The sequence below is a fragment of the Panthera tigris genome, chromosome A3 (genome assembly GCF_018350195.1).
Source record: "Panthera tigris isolate Pti1 chromosome A3, P.tigris_Pti1_mat1.1, whole genome shotgun sequence".
In the NCBI taxonomy this organism is placed as follows: domain Eukaryota; kingdom Metazoa; phylum Chordata; class Mammalia; order Carnivora; family Felidae; genus Panthera; species Panthera tigris.
The window spans coordinates 64,240,509-64,260,323 of record NC_056662.1 but is presented as its reverse complement, the minus strand read 5'-3'; the positions used below and the strand labels follow the sequence as shown (position 1 = coordinate 64,260,323).

The following is a 19,815-nucleotide window of genomic DNA, read 5'->3' as shown; positions in this document are numbered from 1 at the left end:
ACATGGGGAGTTGGATTCGCTAAGGACTCGGGATTGTGAGTGTTTGAAAAGAGCCTCAGGTGCCCCAAATGGACAGGACAGTTTGGGATATGCTGCCGCAGAAGTGTGGGAGGGATGTGGCCACAGCTGGGAGGCTTTGGCAGGGCACCAGAGGCGGGGACTTCTTTGCGGGGCTCCCATGTTTACCAGGTGCCCTCTCTACAGCAGGAGAATGCCTGTCCTTGGCCTTGACATTGCTTTGGTGTTTGGTCTTGGGCAAGCTCCTTCCTGTCTATAATATGGGAACACATGGCTGAAGGCCAGGACATGTGGCAGATGCAATGGAGGGAAGCACCCATGGAAGGGGGATGGTGGAGAAGCAGCCAGGCACGATGTGGTGTCCATCTTGCAAGGGGGGAGAGGTGGGTGGAGAGGAAAAACAGTAGGAAGAGAAAGGAGAAAACGCCGTTGTTAGGCTGGGTTCAGAAGAGCACAGGTGGGCTGGGTACTTCAGTGAGACATCACCTCCAGACCACTGACCTCCCCAGCCCCCACTGCACTCACTCACACAAGACTTGTTTTGCCACCAGCCAGTGGGGGGGAGGGGGGGGGAGGGGAGGGGAGGGGATGCCCGCCCCTCTTTCTCTTGCCCCTCTTGCTCCCTACTTGCAAGCTCCCTGGTTGCTTCCCTTACCTCTGACCCCAGAGAATCCTCTTGTGGGCCCCAGGCTATCCTGCCCTGCCCAGGCAATCCTCACCTCCACTCTTTTGGGGGTGTCTCTCCAGGTTCAGCGTGTCCTACCTGGTCACCTATTGGTTTCTCTAGGCAAATTCTGTGGCCCTCTGGTAGTGCCTGGGTTGTTGGTCCACGGCCCTGAGCTGGTGCTTACCGCTCATTCACACATCGATTCAACAGATACGTGCCAGGCTTTGTATTAGGTGCTGTGGGCAATCCAAAGGGGCCCGGTAGAGCCCTCCCTGACCCTAATCTAGTTGGGGGACTGAGCCATGCACCCAAATCCCTGTAAGGCCAAGGGGAGTGTGGCTGTGGCTCTTTGGTGGCCAAGGTATCTCAGTGAGGGCGCCGTGTTCGTCTAGCACTTTCTGTACCACGTGTCACTCCACAGCTTAAGTCCCTCCTGCTGCTATTTGGACAATGCCTCTGCTCTGGGCACGGCCTGACTCAGGGCTCAGGTTACCACCCCACCCTGTCTCTGAGCTGTTCTCCTGTGACTCAGACGCCCAGATGTTCCAGGAGAGTGCAGTTCCAGACTCCTATCGCCCAAGTTTTAATGTTATAATACCTTAAACAAATATTGCAAACAACACAGCCCAAGTTCTCACAGAGTGCCAGGGCCAAGGGGTGAGTTCTGCCCCAGACAGAGGAACTGAACCACCACAGAAGCAGACGAGCTATGTTAGAGAGGGAGCAGCCTTACCTGGAGGGACAAGGGGGTGTGTCTTCATTCTATTTGTCTCTGATGGAGCCCCTGGGAAAGGAGCGCCACAGGATTATCCTTAAGCCAGGCCTTCAGGGAGCGACCCCCTCCCTGCAGAACTCAGGGCCCCTGGCCACTTCCTCACAATGGATACCACCCCCACCCCCCACCATCAGGCTCTGAAGAAGGTAGAGAGGGGTGTCTGTGATCGAAATCCTCACCCTCTTGCAAGGTGACTTCAGACAATGGAGGAGAGACCGGCAGGCACTCTACAATTCTCCCAGCCCCTCTATGTCCTCAGCTGTGAAATGGGGAAAAAATTGCTGAGGGCCCAGGATGCTGAGAGGCTTAAAAGAAAAGAAAGAACCCAGGGCATGTCCTACTGCCTAGCGAACAGTCAACCCAGGCTCTTTTCTTCCTCCCTTGGCACCGTGTCTCCTGTAAAGGGTTAAAGCTTCAGGCACATGGCTGTGGCCTTATGGTGGAAATGGACTGTGTCCCGGGCCACCCGGGCGTGAGACTAGTGGGCATCTGGCTGTCCCCAACCTGACCTGGAGGGTGGAGTCCAGCATTTCCCTGGGTCTGGGGAAAGAGGGAAGGCTGGCACCAAGGGCAGAGTCCCACTCTTGGTGGGAAATGGCAATTAAAAATGAGAGCTGTGGGGTGCCTGGGTGGCTCAGCTGATTGAGCGTCTAGCTTCAGCTTAGTTACGTAATGATCTCTCGGTTTGTGAGTTCCGTCCCCACATTGGGCTCTCTGCTGTCAGCACAGAGCCTGCTTCAGATCCTCTGTCCCCCTTTCTCTCTCTGCCCCTCCCCTCCTTGCTCGTTCTCTCTCAAAAAATAAATAAAACAATAAAAAATGGATAAAAATAAATTTTTACAAAACGGGAGTTGAAAGTCCTCGTTCCAAGAAAAAAAAGTTGTAACTATGCATGGGAACGGATGTTAAGTAGACGCATTGTGGTCATTTCGCAATGTATACAAATATTGAATCATGATGTTGTACTCCTGAAACTAATATAATGTTATTTGTCAGTTACACTTCAGTAAAAAATACTGATGAGAGCTGGCCCCAGCCAAGGGGTCAGTTTTGCAACTGAGTTAGGGATCTCATCTCTGCGGAATTACAGTCATCCTTGAAAAAGACCTTTATTGATTTTTGAAGTTTGGAGCTTCTTGAAGCACGCCCCTTCTTTCCACTGAAGGCGAAGCTTGCAACTTCCCCTTGGCCACGCAGTGAATGCAAGAGGGGGCGGGCACAGGGAGCAGGGGTGCAGAAAGCTGCAGGGAGTGGGGAGGACGTCCGCTGCCTGCTCTCATCCCAGGCTGGCCCTCCAGCCTTCCACACCTTCACCAGTACCCTGGCTCCAAGCTCCCTCAGATACCCTGTCTCTTGTCCTAGCACGATTCGGGCCCCATTTCTTCTTTTCATCCAGGATCAAGTTCGAACAGTTCTAAACAAACATATTGGGAAATAATAGGGCCGTGCGAGGTGTGTGTTGGGGAGGAGGACCCTGAAAACGACAACAGCCAAGTATACTCAGCCCAGATGACTTCTCTCTCTAAAGCTAAAATACAAGCCACTGGCAGGCTGGGTGGCCCCATGCATGGGGGTGGGAGGCACTCCGCCTTTACCTGAATCCTCCCTGGGGAAGGCGTCAAGGCCCCCCTTTCATCAACTGATAAATAAACAAAATGTGGTATGTCCACAGACAGGATATTTTTCAGCCATAAAAAAGAATGAAATATGACACATGCTATAAAATGGATGAATGTTGAAAGTTTTGTGCCGAGTGAAAGATGCCACATACAAAAGGCCATGTACAGTGTGATTCCTATTATAGAGAATGTCCAGGATAGACACATCCACAGAGACAGAATGTTCTAGAACTAGGCAGTGGTGATGGCTGCACACTATGAATGTACTAAATGCCAATGAGCTGTACACTTTAAAATGGTTAAAATGGTGAATTTTATGTTATATGTCCTTTGCCACATTTTCTTCAAAAGCAAAACCTTTTGAGTATTTCCTTGAGTATTTCCTCCTCCAGTTTCCATCCTTCTGACACTTCCCCCAACTCAAGGAGAAGAGCCCACTCAAGTGAAAAAGGAAAATTTATATTTCTGTTAGGGTTGGGGGGGGGTGTCCACTGGCCACAGGATGGCCCCCCAGGGCCTTGACTGAGACTGTGTTACTCTCACACCTACCATCTTGGAAGGATGAGAAGAAAGACCCAGACTCTTGTCCATGCCAGGCCTTCATCCTCACCCACCTCCCGGCCCAGCCTGATAGCTATTTTGCCAGCACTGAGCTTCTCAGGTGGTCCCCAGCCAGGGCACAGAGGAGGCTGACCCACCCTGTCTTAAGTCCATTTTCGTCCCAATATTCTGGTTCCTGTCACAGAAGAGTAGGCAGGAGCCCAGGCTCATGGAATCCCACAACTATATGGAGGTTCACCTATAAGAACGTGCCACAGGGCTGGTCTGGACATAACCCAGCCCCCTTCATGCCGACAGGTCCTGCTGCTGGAGTTGGTACAGATGACCACAGGAGACCTGGATCTCCTCCCTCCTTGAGGATAACCTGGAACTTCACGAGATACCACACTCAGTTTGTGGTGGACCAAACTTGGTCTGGGAGCCAGCCAGCCCAAACCACCATGACATGTCCAGTAGAAGCCTACACAGTGTGTGGACGTGCCAGGGAGGAGAAATGGTGTTTGGAGACAGGGGCCTAGTCCTGGGCCTGGGCAGTCCTCCAGCTGGATGGCAGGAAAACTTCTAGAAAGATAAATTTTCCCAGGAGGCTCTGTGGCTCCTCTCACCCCAAGATTTATCTGCCTTCTCCAGCTTGTGTAGCAATCAAGACGCTAGCCCCTGAGGCTGTCCAGGATGCCACCAGCTTTGCCGGGCTGGCCCTGTGACTCTGTTCACCTTTCGTGGTTTACCCACTTCCGTGATTCACATTCCAACTCTTCCAACTTCCTCTCCTACCATGAACTTCTTTATCCTTAGAATATACACGCTCGGGGCGCCTGGGTGGCTCAGTCGGTTAAGCGTCTGACTTGGGCCGGGTCACGATTTCACAGTTTGTGAGTTTGAGCCCCGCTCAGAGCCTGGAGCCCGCTTCCGATTCCGTGTCTCCCTCTCTCTCCGCCCCTCTCCCACTCATGCTCTGTCTCTCTCTGTCTCAGAAATAAAAACATTCTTAAAAAAGGAATATACATGCTCAACCCAATGAACCACATTCCCCTTCCCAAAACCTTTGGGGGTAAGATATGTTTGGGAATTCAGGATTTTGGAGGTTTCAGGAAGGTATATTCAAATGGTGCACGTATCGTATGTTACAACATACCAACCTCGGGGTACAAAGCAGTACCTGTAATCAAGCACATTAATATTTCCACAGTGAAACATCTGATATCTGGGCCAAGTGGGATAAATGAGGGCTATAAATAGCCTCACATCAGTTTAGCTCAGGTTTCGCTGCCAAATAGTTTTGGCAGGAAATATAACAAACAAACAAGCCTAAACAAAGCTTTCAGAATTCTGGATTTGTAGAGAAGAGACTGAGGATCGGTATTTACGCTGCATAAGAGAGAACAAGGCAAACAAACCAGCCCTAAGAAAATAAAAGGAAGAGGCTCCTCCTGTCCACTCCCTACCACCAACCTCCCCTCTGAGATCGCCTGGCATTGGAGCCTCCTGTAAGCAGTGTTTGGGACTCTGTAGAGTTATGGGCCACTTAACTAGCTGTGTGCTTAAGGCCAGAGACTAAGCCACCCTAAAAGTCTTAGTTTCCTGATCTCTTTAAGTGGGAAAGAGATTCCAAAGGCTCCTTTTACCTCTGACATTTTACCATTCAACTCAATATGTTAGCCAAAGCTGGTCATACTGTTCAGAGAGAGACAGTGTCTTCACCACCCAGAGCATCATAAGGACCACCCTCCAAAAAACAGCTCAGCACCCAGCGCCTCTCCCCCATGAGTAGAGGGGGGAGGTGGGTGCTGGGTAGGGATGGCGTCCTGCCAGGCAGACTGTCATCGTAGAAGCAGAGCCCCACACTTCACCTGTAAGAGACCCGGAAGCATGTGCAGGAGAAAGAAAGCCCTAGCAGCAGACGCATATTGCAAGTTCAGGTGGACAGCTCCAGGATCAAATCGTTAAGCAAAAGACAGGAGCTAGAAAGGTTAACCCAAATCGCACAGGTCAAGGTGGAGACTCCTTACAGACGCAAGACTGTGGATTTTGGTATAAAACAGGGCTTGATTCATCGCAGACCCCTTTAAAAGTAGCAAACGGCTACCCTGGGGTAAGAGGTGCTGGGAAAAAACAAGCAGCGCGAAGCCCTGAAGCCCTCTCGCATGCGGCCTGCCCAGGCAGAGCCCGCGGCTGGCGCAGAGGACTAGGCGGCTGCGCGCCGCCGCCGCAAGGTGGCAGCAAAAACCCGCCAATGGCTCGCGGCGCGCTGCCTCCCGCCTCGGACCTGGTTTTACTTTTTGCCTGGGTTTGCACCGCTAGAGCAGAAGGGGTAACCCTTCAGATGGGGTGGAGGGCTGAGCGCCCCGGCCAGGCTCTCCCGGAGTTTTCTTTGGGTGTCATAAAGGCTCCTAACGTGGTGTCTGGAAACGTCTTGAGAGACTGGTGGAACGCAGACGCCCTGACCCACTCCCCCCTGCCTTACCGCCCTGGGCGTGGCGGGGGCCGGGGAGGAGGGGGGGAGGTTGGATCCAGTTCTCCCTCCCCCATCCTTGCTCTCTCTGCAGACAGGGTCAAGTCCAGGAATAGAGATTTCCCACTCACAGCTCAGGCGGGAACGTGAGAGCGAGTCTGGAAGCTGAGGCTTCCGAGTCTCGCTCCCTGACACCTGTCACGCCCAGCCACCCACCCTCAGCAGACACGTGCGGGCGCCGACACCCACTCGCACAGACGCCCTGGTCACGAGGAGCAGACTGAGAGGCCGCAAGGTGCAACGGAAGAATAGAAGGACTCGGCGCGGAGAAACCGGAGTTGGACTCTGACTCATTCCATTTTTCTGGGGCTCTAAACCCGGGTTGGCGTCCAGTAACGAGACGCTAAGCTGCTTGGAAGCACCTCCTCCGCGTCGAAGCGCCGCGGCAGCCTGGAAAGCCTTCCTTGATGTCCCGGTGGCTCAAACGGAAGACCCCGGCGCCGGGCTGAGCGCCTCCCCGGACCCGCAAGGAGGACCACGCGCGGAAACGGGGCGCAGGACGGTGCGCGCGTGGAAGTTGCGCGGGACCCGTGGCGCTAAGACGAAGACTCTTCGGGCACGGAGAGGCGCGAGTCCTGGGTGTCCTGCTTCATCTCCAACCCTCGGGGACCCCTCGCGCAGGTCCCACTCCCACGCACCTAGGGTGCTGGTCTCCTCTGGTCACTCCAGCTACTCCTCGAGGACCCTTCAGGTGTGGGGCCTGCGACTCAAGCTTTCCCCCTTCCTCCTGTTCCCTAGCGCCCACTCGGAGAGGGTGTTACTGCGCAGCGGAACTAAAGCAGAAAGTGGTGGGCATGGGAGGAGACCCGGCCATACTGGGTGGGCGGTGGGTTTCTCAACAAGGTGCCCCACACTAATTGGCCCTTGGCATCCACTGACAGACCCTTCTAAGGAACATTGTGAACCATATGCGAGGCTAAAGGGCATGATGCTTCTGGAGAAATTGGGGGTCAGAGGATGAGATCTAGGATCAAGTCATAGACCCATAAAAAAAAAGGGCAAGCACTGAAATCATGTCATCAGGGAGCCCATAGGTCTCCAACTGATCAAATCCTCCCCCATTTCTCCTTTTGAATGTCTTTAACTGGTTCTGCAGCTCAAGCCCCTTCACTTCTTGCCTGCTCATCAGAAATAGCCTCCTAATCCGCCTTCCAGTCACAGCCTCACTCCCTCCAGCCAAATTTCTGAAGCAGAGTTCTGGGTGAGACCACTTTAGCTCTCTACAAAGCTGCCTTTGGCTCCCCAGTGCCCATGGGATCAAGGCCACACAACTTGTGTGACCTTGTAGCTGACCCCCACTCACCCTTCTCTCAGATTTGATTACAAGTCTACTTATGCACCCAGGCACCAGCCACATCACCCTGCTCTAGAACCCGAACCTTCTCATTGCCTTGGCGCCCTCTGTTCCAGCCTGGCCTTCCCTCCAAGCTATCCAATCCATCTTTCTGGTCACAGCCACCTCGTTGAGGAGCCCATCCTGTTTCTATCCCCAAAGTTGTGATTAATCCTGAAGCCTCCACTCTCCAGGGCACTATATGCAACTACACTGGGTTTGTTTGTTTTTCAGTGATGACTTTAACCATCCACTGGACTGTGAGTAACTTGAAAGCCAAGCTCCACTGTGCTTGCCCCTGCATCCCTGGGTCTTATTTTTGGACGAAGTTGGATGTATTCACACCCACAAGCGCACGTCTGTCTGGACACTGTCCCCTCCCCCTCAGGCATATCTGCAGGTAGATGTGTCCAGAGGTCAGGAAATAAACATTTCTCTTCCATCTCATGGGAATCTGCACAGCAGTCTCACCGAACACTCAACAAAGTTCACACATACACACACTTCAGACTCAAATACACACCACGGACTCCCATGTACTGTGAAGCGTTGGTGGTTCAAAGTGGAGTTCAGTCCCATCTGGGAGAGGAGCCCGCTGAAATCTCTGCTCATCCTCTGGGCTTCAGAGGCCAGTCCCTGTAGGAGGTGCGTTTTGGTTGGGGCTACATCCCTGCAAAGTCCAAGGGCAGGGGCGAGTGGGGGAGTGCGCCCAGACAGGCAGAGCCTGAGGTGGCCGCGCCCCTTCCCACTGACTTTGCCTCATCTTGCGCTCTCAAAAAAGGATCTTAAGAAAGTATTTCCTCTCCTACCGGCAGCCCACGGGCCAAAAAGATTGATTGGAAGGGGACACCGGACGCACAGGTATGGCGGAGCATATGAAGGTAGGGGCTGGCTGTGTGACAGCGGCCAAGTCATGGCCCTCTCTGAGCTTCACTTCTCGTGTAATCAGAGCCGCCAACAATAGCTCAGAGACGTCAGTGCTGGCCGTGGTCTGGATTCCATACGCCCACCTGTGTACTCGTGTCTGTCGGTCCGTCCTTCCTCCCAGCCCGGCCTGGCCAGGCGGAGCCAGCGCGTCCTGGACGAGGTGGGGACGGGCAGGAGGCAGAGGCCCGGTCAGGCTGCAGAGCCAGAGGCGCGCGCGCCCGTAATTAGCGGAGCGTTCAGTCATTAAGAGGCCCTGCTAAGAATTTCTGTTTAATAATGGTCGCAAATTAGTTATAATGGTAAATAGTCATCTCAAAATCCAGCAAACTAAAGCCAGTGCCGTCCTGGAAGGGCTCCAGGCCGCCCCCAGGCGCGGGCCCGGCTATCGCCCGGGTCGGCCCAGCACCACGGGGATCCCGGTGCGGAAAGGCGGTGCGGCCTGAGGAGCGGGGAGTCGGGCCGGGGGAGGGGGGTTTCGGCCGCAGCGCCTCCCAGCGGCCCGAAAGAAGAAAGACGGAGTCCGAGCCTGCGACGCGGGGACAAAGGCCCGGCGCGAGAGCGCCGCGGAGGCCGGGGGGGCGGAGCGGGGAGTCGGGGAGCGCACACCCGCAGAGCGGAGTCTGCCTCCTCCCAGACCCCCGCCCCAGGGGCCTGCCTCCCACACACACAGCCCGGCTCTCGCTCACCTCTGGGCCTCGCCACTGCCCCTCAAACACGTTTATTAGGTTCTGGACCGCACGCACTCTCCTGCCTTCACCTCCAGGGGTCCAAGAACCCATCCCTGGCCCCGAGCCTCACCTCTTCCAAGGGGAGAAGAGCAGCCGGTGTTTCCTGATCTGCAGCGACCCCAGCCCCACGGCCACATCCATCCTCCCGCAGAGAGGCTCTCCGCCCTGGGCGGGGCAAGCCCAGCCTGAGGAGATACCAGCAGAGGTGGATTTCCCTGTGCTTTTCTTTCTTGCCAGCACCTTTCTGTAAAGTCCTCAGTGTCTGAAGGGTTACACTCCTGCGGGCTAAGGCCCTTTCCTTTCCCAAAAAAGAGTGTGGGCAGATCGGTGAGAGTCATGAGCTTATTTGTAGAAAGTGGAGAGAGCTGGCTTGGGCGCGCAGACGCGGCCCTGTTCTGTGCAGGGGGAGGTGGAACCAGTGTCTACTCTGGGAGGCAGTTTGTGCGGGGGGGGGGGGGGGGGCGCTGTGTGTGTCATGTGAGTGCAGTCGCCTGTGGGGGTCTCCGAGAGTGCAGTGGGAGGGGGGAGGCTGCTGCTGAATGCAGAGAGGGCACCTTAAGGGCTAGCCTCTTCTGGGCAGAGGAAGCTGCCTGTACCCCCCAGCCCCCAGCCCACCAGGGGAAGGGGTATGTGCCCCCCACCTCATAACACTCGCAGCGCTCAGCTCACTTCCCAGGTCCCACCTGCGCTGAGTCCTCGTGCTCCCGGGGCACTTGGTGGAGACTGAATTGTTCCTGTGCTCACAGCCACATCCTCTCCCCAAACACGCCTGGTCTTCCCCCTGCTTGAACCCAGGAAGTAGTTGCTCCCCAGTTTCCCTCTCCCTTCCTGTTCCTGACTTCCCCACTTTTGCTCTCAACCTTGCTCTCATTTCTCTCTCTTTCTTCTCCTTTTTCTCCCTTCTCTACAATTTCTCTCCCTCTTCAATAGTCTCCTTTCCCTTCTTGCTCGGTAAAACAAATGCCCCTGAGCATTTGGTGGGGGGTTATAAAACGAAGCCCCCCTTTTCCTGGCCGTTCCCAAGATCAGCCAGGTTTCTCTGACAGTGTTTATCGAGTTCTCTGCCTATCTTTGGGGCTCCAGCCTCCTGGTGTGTGTGTGTGTGTGTGTGTGTGTGTGTGTGTGTGTGTGTTGGGAGTGGGCGAGGTTGGGCAAATGGGAAGCCTCTCAGTGTCTAGAGCCAGGCAATGTGGTTTGGGGGTTGAAGTGCCTCTGGGGGGCATTTCTTTTATGTCTTTGGGTTGGCTCATGCATGTTGTGTGTCTGAAGGCTTCCTCTTACCTATCCTCTGTGTGTTTGTTTTGGTGGATGGGGAGAGGCTGTGTTCTCCGACTGTGTTTATTGCTCATCTGCCCCCTTTCTTATACGGGAACTTTTGGCCCCAGCCATTATATATAGCAGGCGGCACACCAAGTGTGTAGTGGTGCTAATGCCGTTTTATGCAGACATGTTTCTTTTGTGGTGTGGATAGCTCTGCAGAGGGTGCGGTTGTGAGACGGGGCATGTTTGTGTGTGCATCTGTGCAATTTGGAGCGCGTGTGCCCTAGAGAGCGTGCCTGCAGGAGAGAGGGAGGATGGTGAGTTCTTGTGTTTGTGTGTGAGGACCGATGTAGAATCTGTAAAGAGGACATCAGAAAGGCAGCCCTGTGTTGTGTAGGGAAGGAGGTCTATGGGGGCTGCAAAGGTTGTTCTGGGGGCAGGTGGGTGTACAAGGAAAGGACTATAGTGGGTTTGTGATGAAATGGCTTGGGGCTGAGGTGTGTGCATAACACGTGAGTTGAGGGGTATATTTGTGTCGATAATTGAGTGTGTGTGTGCCTGTGTGGTGTAGCCCCGTCCGCCTGGCTGTGCCAGCTTGCTCCTGTGGAGCCCCGCCCGACACTGCAGAGCTCAATCAGCCGCTGCATGAATACACTCGAATGGAAAGTTGTGCTCAGCTGACCGGAGAAATCGGAGCCGGCTAGCACTGCTCCCCTCCTCCCTGGCTCCCTCCTGTCCTTCCTTGGGCTAGGCCTACGCACCAGGGCAGAGGAGGCTAACTCAGCTGCGACTGAAAGGGGCCAAGGTGGTGGGTAGCCGGGCGGACCTGAGCTCAGGGAGCTGGGGGCACGGCACGCACCCCAGAGGGCTGGGCATCTCATCCTCGGTGCTTGGGCACGCAGGGGATAGGTGAGGGCCAGGGAAAGCCTCTGAGGCAGCAGCGGATGCTCCAGGTGACAGCCACACAAAGACCTAGGCGGGGACCTAGGTGGCCACGGAGGCGCAGAAAGACAGGGAGAGGGACAAGAGACTGGGTCATCCCCACTGAGGGAGGCCAAGTGCATCCAGTGTGCCACAGGTCTGAGCTCCAGCAACTCTAGTGATGGACTAGGTCCTGAGTGTGCCAGGCTGGTCACTCCTCTTTTCAAAAGAAGCTGAGAGAGCTACTCTGTTGCCACAGCCCACGGTAAGGTGCATGTTCCACCCCAGTTTGGCCCATCTAGGCTTGGGCCTGGCCCTCTCATCGCATCACTGGAGCCCTCCCTACATCCAAAGTCCAGCCAGCCCTGGCTGGTCCCACCACCTCCAACCTGAGGCCCAGCCTGAACCAGCCAGGCTCCTATGCCTCCAATTCCACTATCGATCAGCATCCCCACCCCACGCCGTGGCAGCTTCCAGGTCATTTCATTTTAATCAGCTGTACGTCTCACTTGGGATGATCAGCTGTGTTGGCGCTGGGCAGTCAATTCTGCAGGATTGGAGGAAGGCAAGGAGAGGGGCGGGGTGGGGTCTCAGGACCAGATCCTGGGGAGGGGGGCAAAGAGGAAGTGGTGAGCAGGCTGGAAGAGGTAGACTGGCCTCTCTAACCTCAGGCAGGCAGCTTTTAGAGGCCAGGGACTGGTACAGATTTTTTCCAGTTTTGCTTCCCATTCTGCAGCTGGATTGCCATTGTTTTTCTTTGAGGGAGGCAGGAATGAAGAGAATAGCCCCAGGTTGGTGGTTATTCTTCAAGCCCCTTATCCTTAGGGTAGGCAGCCCAAGTACACAGAGGCCAACGCGCACAGGGAAGACTCAAGTGCTCTGGCTGGGGCACCAGGCAGAAGTGTGCTGTGCACAGAGCAGGGTGCACACAGGGTGTGTATGCCCATGCTCAAGCCCACCCATGGGCTGTCCTGGGGCCAGACAGACAGGAGGGATGGTTAATGTTGAGGCCTGCCTTCCCAGGCTGACAAGGCTCATGGGAGTGCACACAGCGGCACATACACTGTCCCCAAGGCACAGTCCACAGGGTTCCCAGGCCGTGGGGGGCTGTGCACAGTGGCTGAGCTGGCTTTTCCACCAGCAGGGCTTCAGTCGGGCCCCACCCTCGAGCTCTGCCCTGGCTGCCCCTGGGATGTTGACCGCCTTGGCCATGGCTTTGAGGGACCCTGAAAGAGAATGGGCAGGCAGCCCATAAAAGGAGAGATCTGGCTGGAAATGGGCCTTTTTTCTCTCACTCTCATATTTAAAGGGGCAGGGGCCAAATCCAATGTAACGTCGGTAGTGATCAGGGTAAAAGGGCAGACTGGGGAAGCCAAAGAGCCCAACTCCCCCTCTGCCCTCTGATCAGAGTATGCCAGTTATGACCCCTGCCCCATTCCTTAAATGCAGAGGAAGTTCAGCTAGGGGTGGGTAGCCTGGGAGTCATATCCGTGGGTTGACTAGAACAAGGGAATCCACCAGAATGGAGACCCACGAGACACGAGTCCACTGCACCGAAAGGCTCTGCATACACAGCATCCTGTAGTTGTACCCGAGAGCCACTTCTTGCAGAACTAGGTAAACAGAAACTGCCCAAGCTATACACAAATATCTACAATATAGGCGACATAAAAGAAAACACATACTGGACACATTGATGCACTATGATGCACTGTGATATACACACATGTATATCAAACACGCATGCGTGCACACACACACACACACACACACCCCTTTATATGCAGACCTTGATTGCACGGTGGAAGGCCAGGCTTCCGCATTGCATACATCTTCAGTACTCACAACAAGCACTCATACCTCTCCTGCAGAGAATCTGTAGGTAAGGTCAGAAAGTGCACAGTAGAGTATTGGTGTTCGTACAGATCTGAGTAGAAACACAGGATATGAGAGAGAGTGATGGATGCTAGATAGGAAGACAGACAGGTAGCAGGTGACACCCAACAGAGCCTAGGTCTCCAAAGCTGAAGGTTGCTATGGAGTCTGATCGCCTGTTTTCTGCAGTAGAGAGAGAGAAATGGGTACTGGACACTCCAAACTCGCTTTCTTTCTCTGATATGTTGAGACAAGGAGGCATTTTAACTCCACGAGTTTGTCCTCTGTCCCCAGACAAAAAGGAGTCCGCTCCCTGGTTCACCAATCAAAGCCCCTCCAGAAGTCACTCTCCATCAGTCTCCATCAGCCACCCTCTCCTTCCACCCATCAGTTCTGGTTAGTCCGTCGGGTAGGGTCCATCCACAACCTCTATACTGTCTGAGGCAGCCCCTTCTCTGGATTTCAGGTCCAAGTTCTGGGTCAAGTATGTGCCAGTACATTTTAAAATGCAGGTCTGGGATAGGGCCAGTTATCTCAGGCATTGTGCTGTGTACCAGAACAGAGTCTCAAGCTGGGTAGAATGCAGCAGCTCTTCCCCAAAGTCCTGCCACCTAGGTCAATAGTGCCTGAAGTGTGGCATCATGAGGAATGTTTCCCAGAGCAGTGAATGCATGCAGAGATTCTGACACTGCGTGCCAGACCTCAGAACTTGGAAGCTCTTGAGGTCATCCGGATGCCCTGGATCTAAGTAAGGACACACACAGAAACCTTCCCCTGCAGGCAAGCTTGCCCTGGGTGCACAAGGCCCCCCTTACGCGCACAGGGCACCTCTGGGCCTGGCGGCCTTTCTGTCCAGCCAGGCCCTGTGTAAACCCCATGGCGAGACTGGGGATGGGGACAAAAGGAAATCGGAAGTCAAAATTAGTTTGGAACCGGGCGCGAAATTCCAGGCACGTTTCTCCCTAATCCTCCTCGCTTTGGAAATTAGACTTTCAAGTGAAGGCAAGTTTTCTGAAATTACCTCTTTGGCTCCTCGGGTGCAGGCTGGCCTGGCCCAGAGCGGCAGAGGCTCAGTGAGCCACCCCATCATAGGGAACTGTGGGGCCGGCGCAGGGTGGGGAGGCCTGGGGCAGGCGGGAACCTGGTTAGCAAAAGGCAGTGAGTTTTTTGGTTTTCCTTTTAAAGTGTAAACCAACTGAAGTGTCTTAGGGGCTGGAAAGAGATTCCACTTGATCCCAAAAGACGGGAAGGAATTTCAAGGAGACAGATGGAGATCTGTAAGGCAAGTCAATACAGTCACACGAGTGGCGAGGAAAAGGTCGGTCCCTAAACTCCTCACACTACCTTCTCCTCTGCTCTCTCTACCCTCCGCACCCTGGCTACTGCTGCCCCTCACTCCACCCCACAAAAAGAAGATAAAACCTGTCAGCTCTGCTCTGGATGGGTGAATGGTTGGTTTGGTGACCTTGTGTGTTTACCCTTAAACAACAACAACAACAACAACAACAACAACAACAACCACAACCACAAGATGCCAAATACACCCCCAAAGACCCACAAGGGCCGCAGGAGGCTATAATTCCTGCGGACCACGGCCTGGCATCTTTGCTGAAGAAACCTGCCTGAGCCCCCCACCCCCTGCGCCCTCTGAGCCTTTCCTTCAGGATTTGGTTTTGGTTCTTTTCCGAAAGGCCTGCCCCCATCTTCCCCCCAACCCCCACCCCCACCTCCAGGAAAAAGCTCACCCCCAGCCTTAAAATTCTGCCCCAGTTCTAGTATCGTAGTTGGAGCGGAAGTGAAGGCCGGGCGCTGCACCCCCCCGGGCTGCGCACAGGGGCGGACAAAAACACCAGTCTCCGAGAGTGATAAGAAAATGGAGAATACTGTATTTGCTTTAGAAAGTTTTTACATATAGATAAACACGCAGTTAAGATAACAGTAAAAGCGCCCTACGGGGAGTGAGAGATATCTCCAAAGCAGCTAAGAAATACTTGGAATAGCTTTTGCATAAGAATACTACGGTCTCACTCTCCGCTTCTGCTAGCGACGGGGTCCCTCTGCCTAACCCAGACCGCCATGCCACGCCTTGACTGCCAAGTCGACGCCAGGAACACCGAGTGGGAGGGGAACCCCAAAAAGGAAAGAGACAGGTGAGCGGGGAGGGCAGAGGAAGGGGGGGGAGAGAGAATGAAAAGGGAAGAGGAGAAAAAGCAATATCATATACAGGCAATTTCTACACATATATTACAAACTGGGAAAATGACCGATCATTAAGATATACATAATTCATATAAAATTTTGAAATAAAAATAAAAATCTGTTACAGTCATAACTATTCTTTTTCCACATTTATAACCAGTACCCACACAGGCAGTGACAGAGTAGAGAGAAAAAGGTGCTTACGAAGAAAATGATTGTCTGCTGAACAAAAAACAGAAGATTGCATCTTGTTTGACCAATACTTGGACTTAAAAACAGAGAAAGAAAGAGAGCGAGAGAGGAAAGAAGAGAGAGCGAGCAACAAAAGGCGAGAAACATTTGCTATTTCCCTCTCGAGGAGTTCTTTTTTTTTTTTTTAAACAAATTCCGAACAGAGATGGCGGTTTTATTTTTTTTTCTCTTTTTGTCTGTTTTGCTTTTGTCGTCTTGTAGTCGTGGTGGTGGTCGGTTTTTGTATAGTCGACTCTTTTTAAATCGTTTTAAACTAGAGAGAATATTTTCCCAGATACAAATAAATCGTCATGCAGGTGGGGTGCCGGGTCCGTGGGAACCGAAAGGAGAAGCCGTGCTTGTCCTAGAAAGTATACAATTGTCACCTCTTTTATGTTTTCTGCCCGCAACATCAGCGTTTGTGACTGTCTGTCGGCGTCGCGGTCCTTTGGGGTGGCCGTGGCGGTAGATGGTGGTCGGGGTTGTTGATAGTTTGCGTTTCGTTTGTTATTTTTCTTGGTTTTTATATATTTTTGGCTGGGGTAGAAGTGTGTGTGTACGTGTGTGTGCGTGTGTGTGTGTGTGTGTGTGTGTGTATGATTGTGTATCCTGATTTCGGTTGGTTCTGGGGCTGGAGGAGGAAGAAGAGGGAGAGGAGGAGGGCGAGAAGGAGGAGGAGGGGAAGGAGGGGGAGGGGGAGGAGGGCGGCCTTGGCTATCATACATCACATTCCGAGTCGCTGGAGGTTACCGAGAGGATGGAGGTGCCGGTGTCCGCGCGCTCCGTCAGGCTGGACACGCTGGTGGTGGGGCTGGCCGCCGTAGACGGCGACTCTGCCGAGCCGTGCGTGGGGCAGCCGGGCTCGGCCAGCGAACGCATGCCGCTCGGTCCGATGGCCTGGTGTTGGAGCCTGCGGGAGACAGAGAGCGGCACCAGCCCTTGAGACAGCGGCCCCGCCACAGAGCTCCGTCAAGCAGCCTCCCCGCGCCGGCGGCCGCCGGTGCTCCCCAATCTCCCCAACCCCGCGCCCCCCGCCCCCACCCCTGACTCTGCTCTCTGCGCTCATTACTTCTCGCTACCACCCCCCACCCCCACCCCCGCCTCCAAGCACCCGGCTGCAGAGCCCCCCAGCGCCGGTCTCGGCTCCCTTCTCTCCTTCCCGAGGCTCGCTGGAGCTTCCCAAAGCTTCCCAGTTCGCAGCCGGCCTCAGAGGAGAGGTAGAACCCGAGGCCGGACGCCTGGGGAGGCCTCCGGATGCAGCGTCCCGAAGGAGCAAAAGTCTGAGAGGGACAGGGTGCTTCTTCCTCCCCAGCCCCTGGGACTCTTCAGACTGAGCCGGCTGCCGGGAGCGGTCGGTCCCCGCAGCGCCTCCTGTCCCAGCTCCCCCAAACACACCCAGAGCTGCGGGGTGATCGTCCGCAGCCTCTCCCGGGCAGGACACGCTGGCTTTGCTCTCTGAATCCCTGCGCTGAGCGCAGGAGCAGGGGAAGAGAGAACCGAGGAGCCGGAAGCGGAAAAAGTGGGGAAGAGGAGCAAGAGAGAAAGCAGAGAAGAAGGCAGGAGCGGGTGCAGGGCAGTCTCCGTCTGTCCCTTTCGCACCAGGCAGCCGCTGCCCGAGCCTAGAGTCTCTGAGTTCCTACGAGGAAGCCTTCCCCTGGTCCCCGGGGAACTCCCCCTCTCAGGCGAAAACCTGGCTCTACAGGCAAGGGTGAGAGGGCGCGGGGCTCAGGCCTGGGCCACGTAAACACAAACACACTCGCTCACTCCGGGAACTCACACCGGGCCTCAAGCCCCCGGCAACTGTCAGCAACTGGGGCTCCGCTCCCTGCGGTACATCAGGCCCAGAGCCTTTGCAGGCTAGGTAGGGACACAGGCTCCTTACCAGGGCTTTTACCCAACTTCCTCCCCATCCCCCTTCCCTCCCATTCCGTGCCCTTTCCTCCTCCTCTTTCTTCTAGTTCTTTTTCTCCCGACTTCCCCCAGGCCCAAGTCTGCTGACTGGCCAAGCCCAGTCAACTTTGTGACTTTGTGGCCAACTTGCTGGTAGTGGGGTTGCTCCTATTCCTGGTGGCTTCCCAAGTTAATGTACCAAGGGGATGCTCCTTGACTGAGGCTTGAGGGCTAGCACCTGCATGCATGCACACACACACACACACACACACACACACACACACACGGCCTTTCTACTCCCAGCCTGATTTTCTTGCTTCCCGTCAGGCAATTTGCAATGAAGGCCTGCTCAAAGGTGGCCACCGACATTTTTCATTTTGTGGCAGAGACCCAGGTTCAGTTTCCTTTCCATGACATTGTGGATTCCTCCTGGGTTTTTGCAATGCATGGAAATAAGAACCAGATGGCAAGGTCTGCTTTCCTTCCTTCCCTGTCTGTAGGCTCCAGAGGAGTGCCGAGCTGTGGAAGGGCTGAGCAGGTAGCAGGGTGCAGCAGGGCTAAGGTGCCCAGGGCTGGGACCAGGGGCCGTGGGCACTCAGGATCTCTCCCTCTCTCTCTCCCTCTCTCTCTCCACCCTGCCGAAAGCCCCTCTCCGACAAAGCAGCCAATAATCCCGCTGACCGTCCCTCTTCTGTGCGTCTGGGCAAGCAGAAACTTTTCTCCAACTGGCCAGGGGTCGCGGCTTCTCGAGTGCCCGGCAGCCATTGGCACCCTGCCCCATCCGCCCCCATTTCAACCCCTCTCTCCCTCCCCAGCCCGGGAGACGGTAGCCAGGCCGCGGGCCCGCCACTGACCTGTTCTTGGCCGCCGCGGCGCGGTCGCGCTGCCTCCGGTTCTTAAACCAGTTGCCTACTTGTGTGGGAGTGAGGCCGGTGGCCTGCGCCAGTTCGCGTTTCTTGCTGGGGTTGGGGTAGGGGTCCTGCAGGTACCACTCCCTCAGCAGGCTCCGAGTCCGCTCCTTGAAGCAATGCGTCTTCTGCTCGCCGTCCCAGATGGTGCGCGGCAGCGGGAACTTCTTGCGCACGCGGTACTTGTCCACCGGGCCGAGCGGGCGGCCGCGCAGCTTCTCGGCCTCCTGGTAGTGCGCCTCGAGCCACATGGCCTGCAGCTTGCCGTGAGACTCCTTGGTGAACTTGTGGTTCTCCAGGATGTGGTAGAGGTCGCGGAAGTTGCCCGTGTGGAAGGCGACCACGGCGCGCGCGCGCAGGATCGACTCGTGCTTGTTGATGGCCTCGCACGCCCCGGGGGCCACGGGCAGCGACCAGAGGAAGCGGCCCAGCCGCTCGATGTCGCCCGTCTCCTCCAGCGTCTCGCAGACGCTGGCCACCTGCTCCGGCGAGAAGTTGAGGGTGGGCAGCTGGAACATGGACAACTCTTCCGGGGGGGCCCTGGAGCCGCCGCCGCTGCCGCCGCCGCCTGCTCCGCCAGCACCGCCGCCTCCCGCACAGTTCCCGCCGCCGCCCGCGCCGCCGCCGCCGCCGCCGCCGCCGCCCGCACCGTTCCCGCCGCCGCTACTCGCCAGAAGTAGGGAGCGGTGATGAGGATCGGCGAAGTTTGGCAACAAGAAGTGGGAGGAATAGAGGTCTAGGGGGGAGCGGAATACCATGGACTGACCTGAGAGGAGAGGAGAAAATTCAGGGAGAGGAAGAGAGAGGGGAGGAAGAGGAGGAGAGGGGCGATGAGGACCAGGAGGAGGGAGAGGAGAGGGGGGAGGAGAAGGAAAGGAGGGGGAAGCAGGAGGAGGAGGAGGGGGAGGAGGAAGGGCGTAAGGGACACCCACACCCCACACACATCCACACACACACACACCCGCGCAGCCACATAGAGAGGGAGGAAGGAGAGCGGCCCGGTGCGCGCGCGCAGAGAACCCGAGACAGAGAGGGAGAGGAGAGGGAGAGGGAGAGGGAGAGAGAGAGAGAGAGAGAGAGAGAGAGAGAGCCAACCACCGCCGAGTCAAGATTCAGCGATTCCACAGCAATCGCCCTAATGACAACAGCCTCATAATATCTCCCCTAAATCCACAGTGAGTGCAGCATTGAAACATTTTGTTTCGCTTTTCTATTGGTCTGCGGCGTGTCGTTGTGGCGTTGCCACGGCAACCGCTGCCAATCACTGTCAGCCCTGCCAATCAATACCGAGAACGTAAGGACGGTTTTACCACTTAGCCAGAGTTGGGGGGGGGAGGGGGAGAGGAGGGAAAGAGGGAGAAGGGGGAGAAAGAGATTTTTTTTTTAATCTT

General features: G+C 55.4%; 1 protein-coding gene across 1 annotated transcript; it reads right to left on the bottom strand.

Moving 5' to 3' along the window:
• Positions 1 to 16,343: 16,343 nt before the first annotated feature.
• On the bottom strand, positions 16,344 to 19,182 carry SIX3 (SIX homeobox 3). The gene is made up of 2 exons (XM_042981309.1): positions 18,371 to 19,182; positions 16,344 to 16,536 (listed from the first exon to the last, which is right to left on the bottom strand). Exons 1-2 carry the CDS (start codon positions 19,180 to 19,182, stop codon positions 16,344 to 16,346), a joined length of 1,005 nt encoding a protein of 334 aa, XP_042837243.1.
• Positions 19,183 to 19,815: the final 633 nt, after the last annotated feature.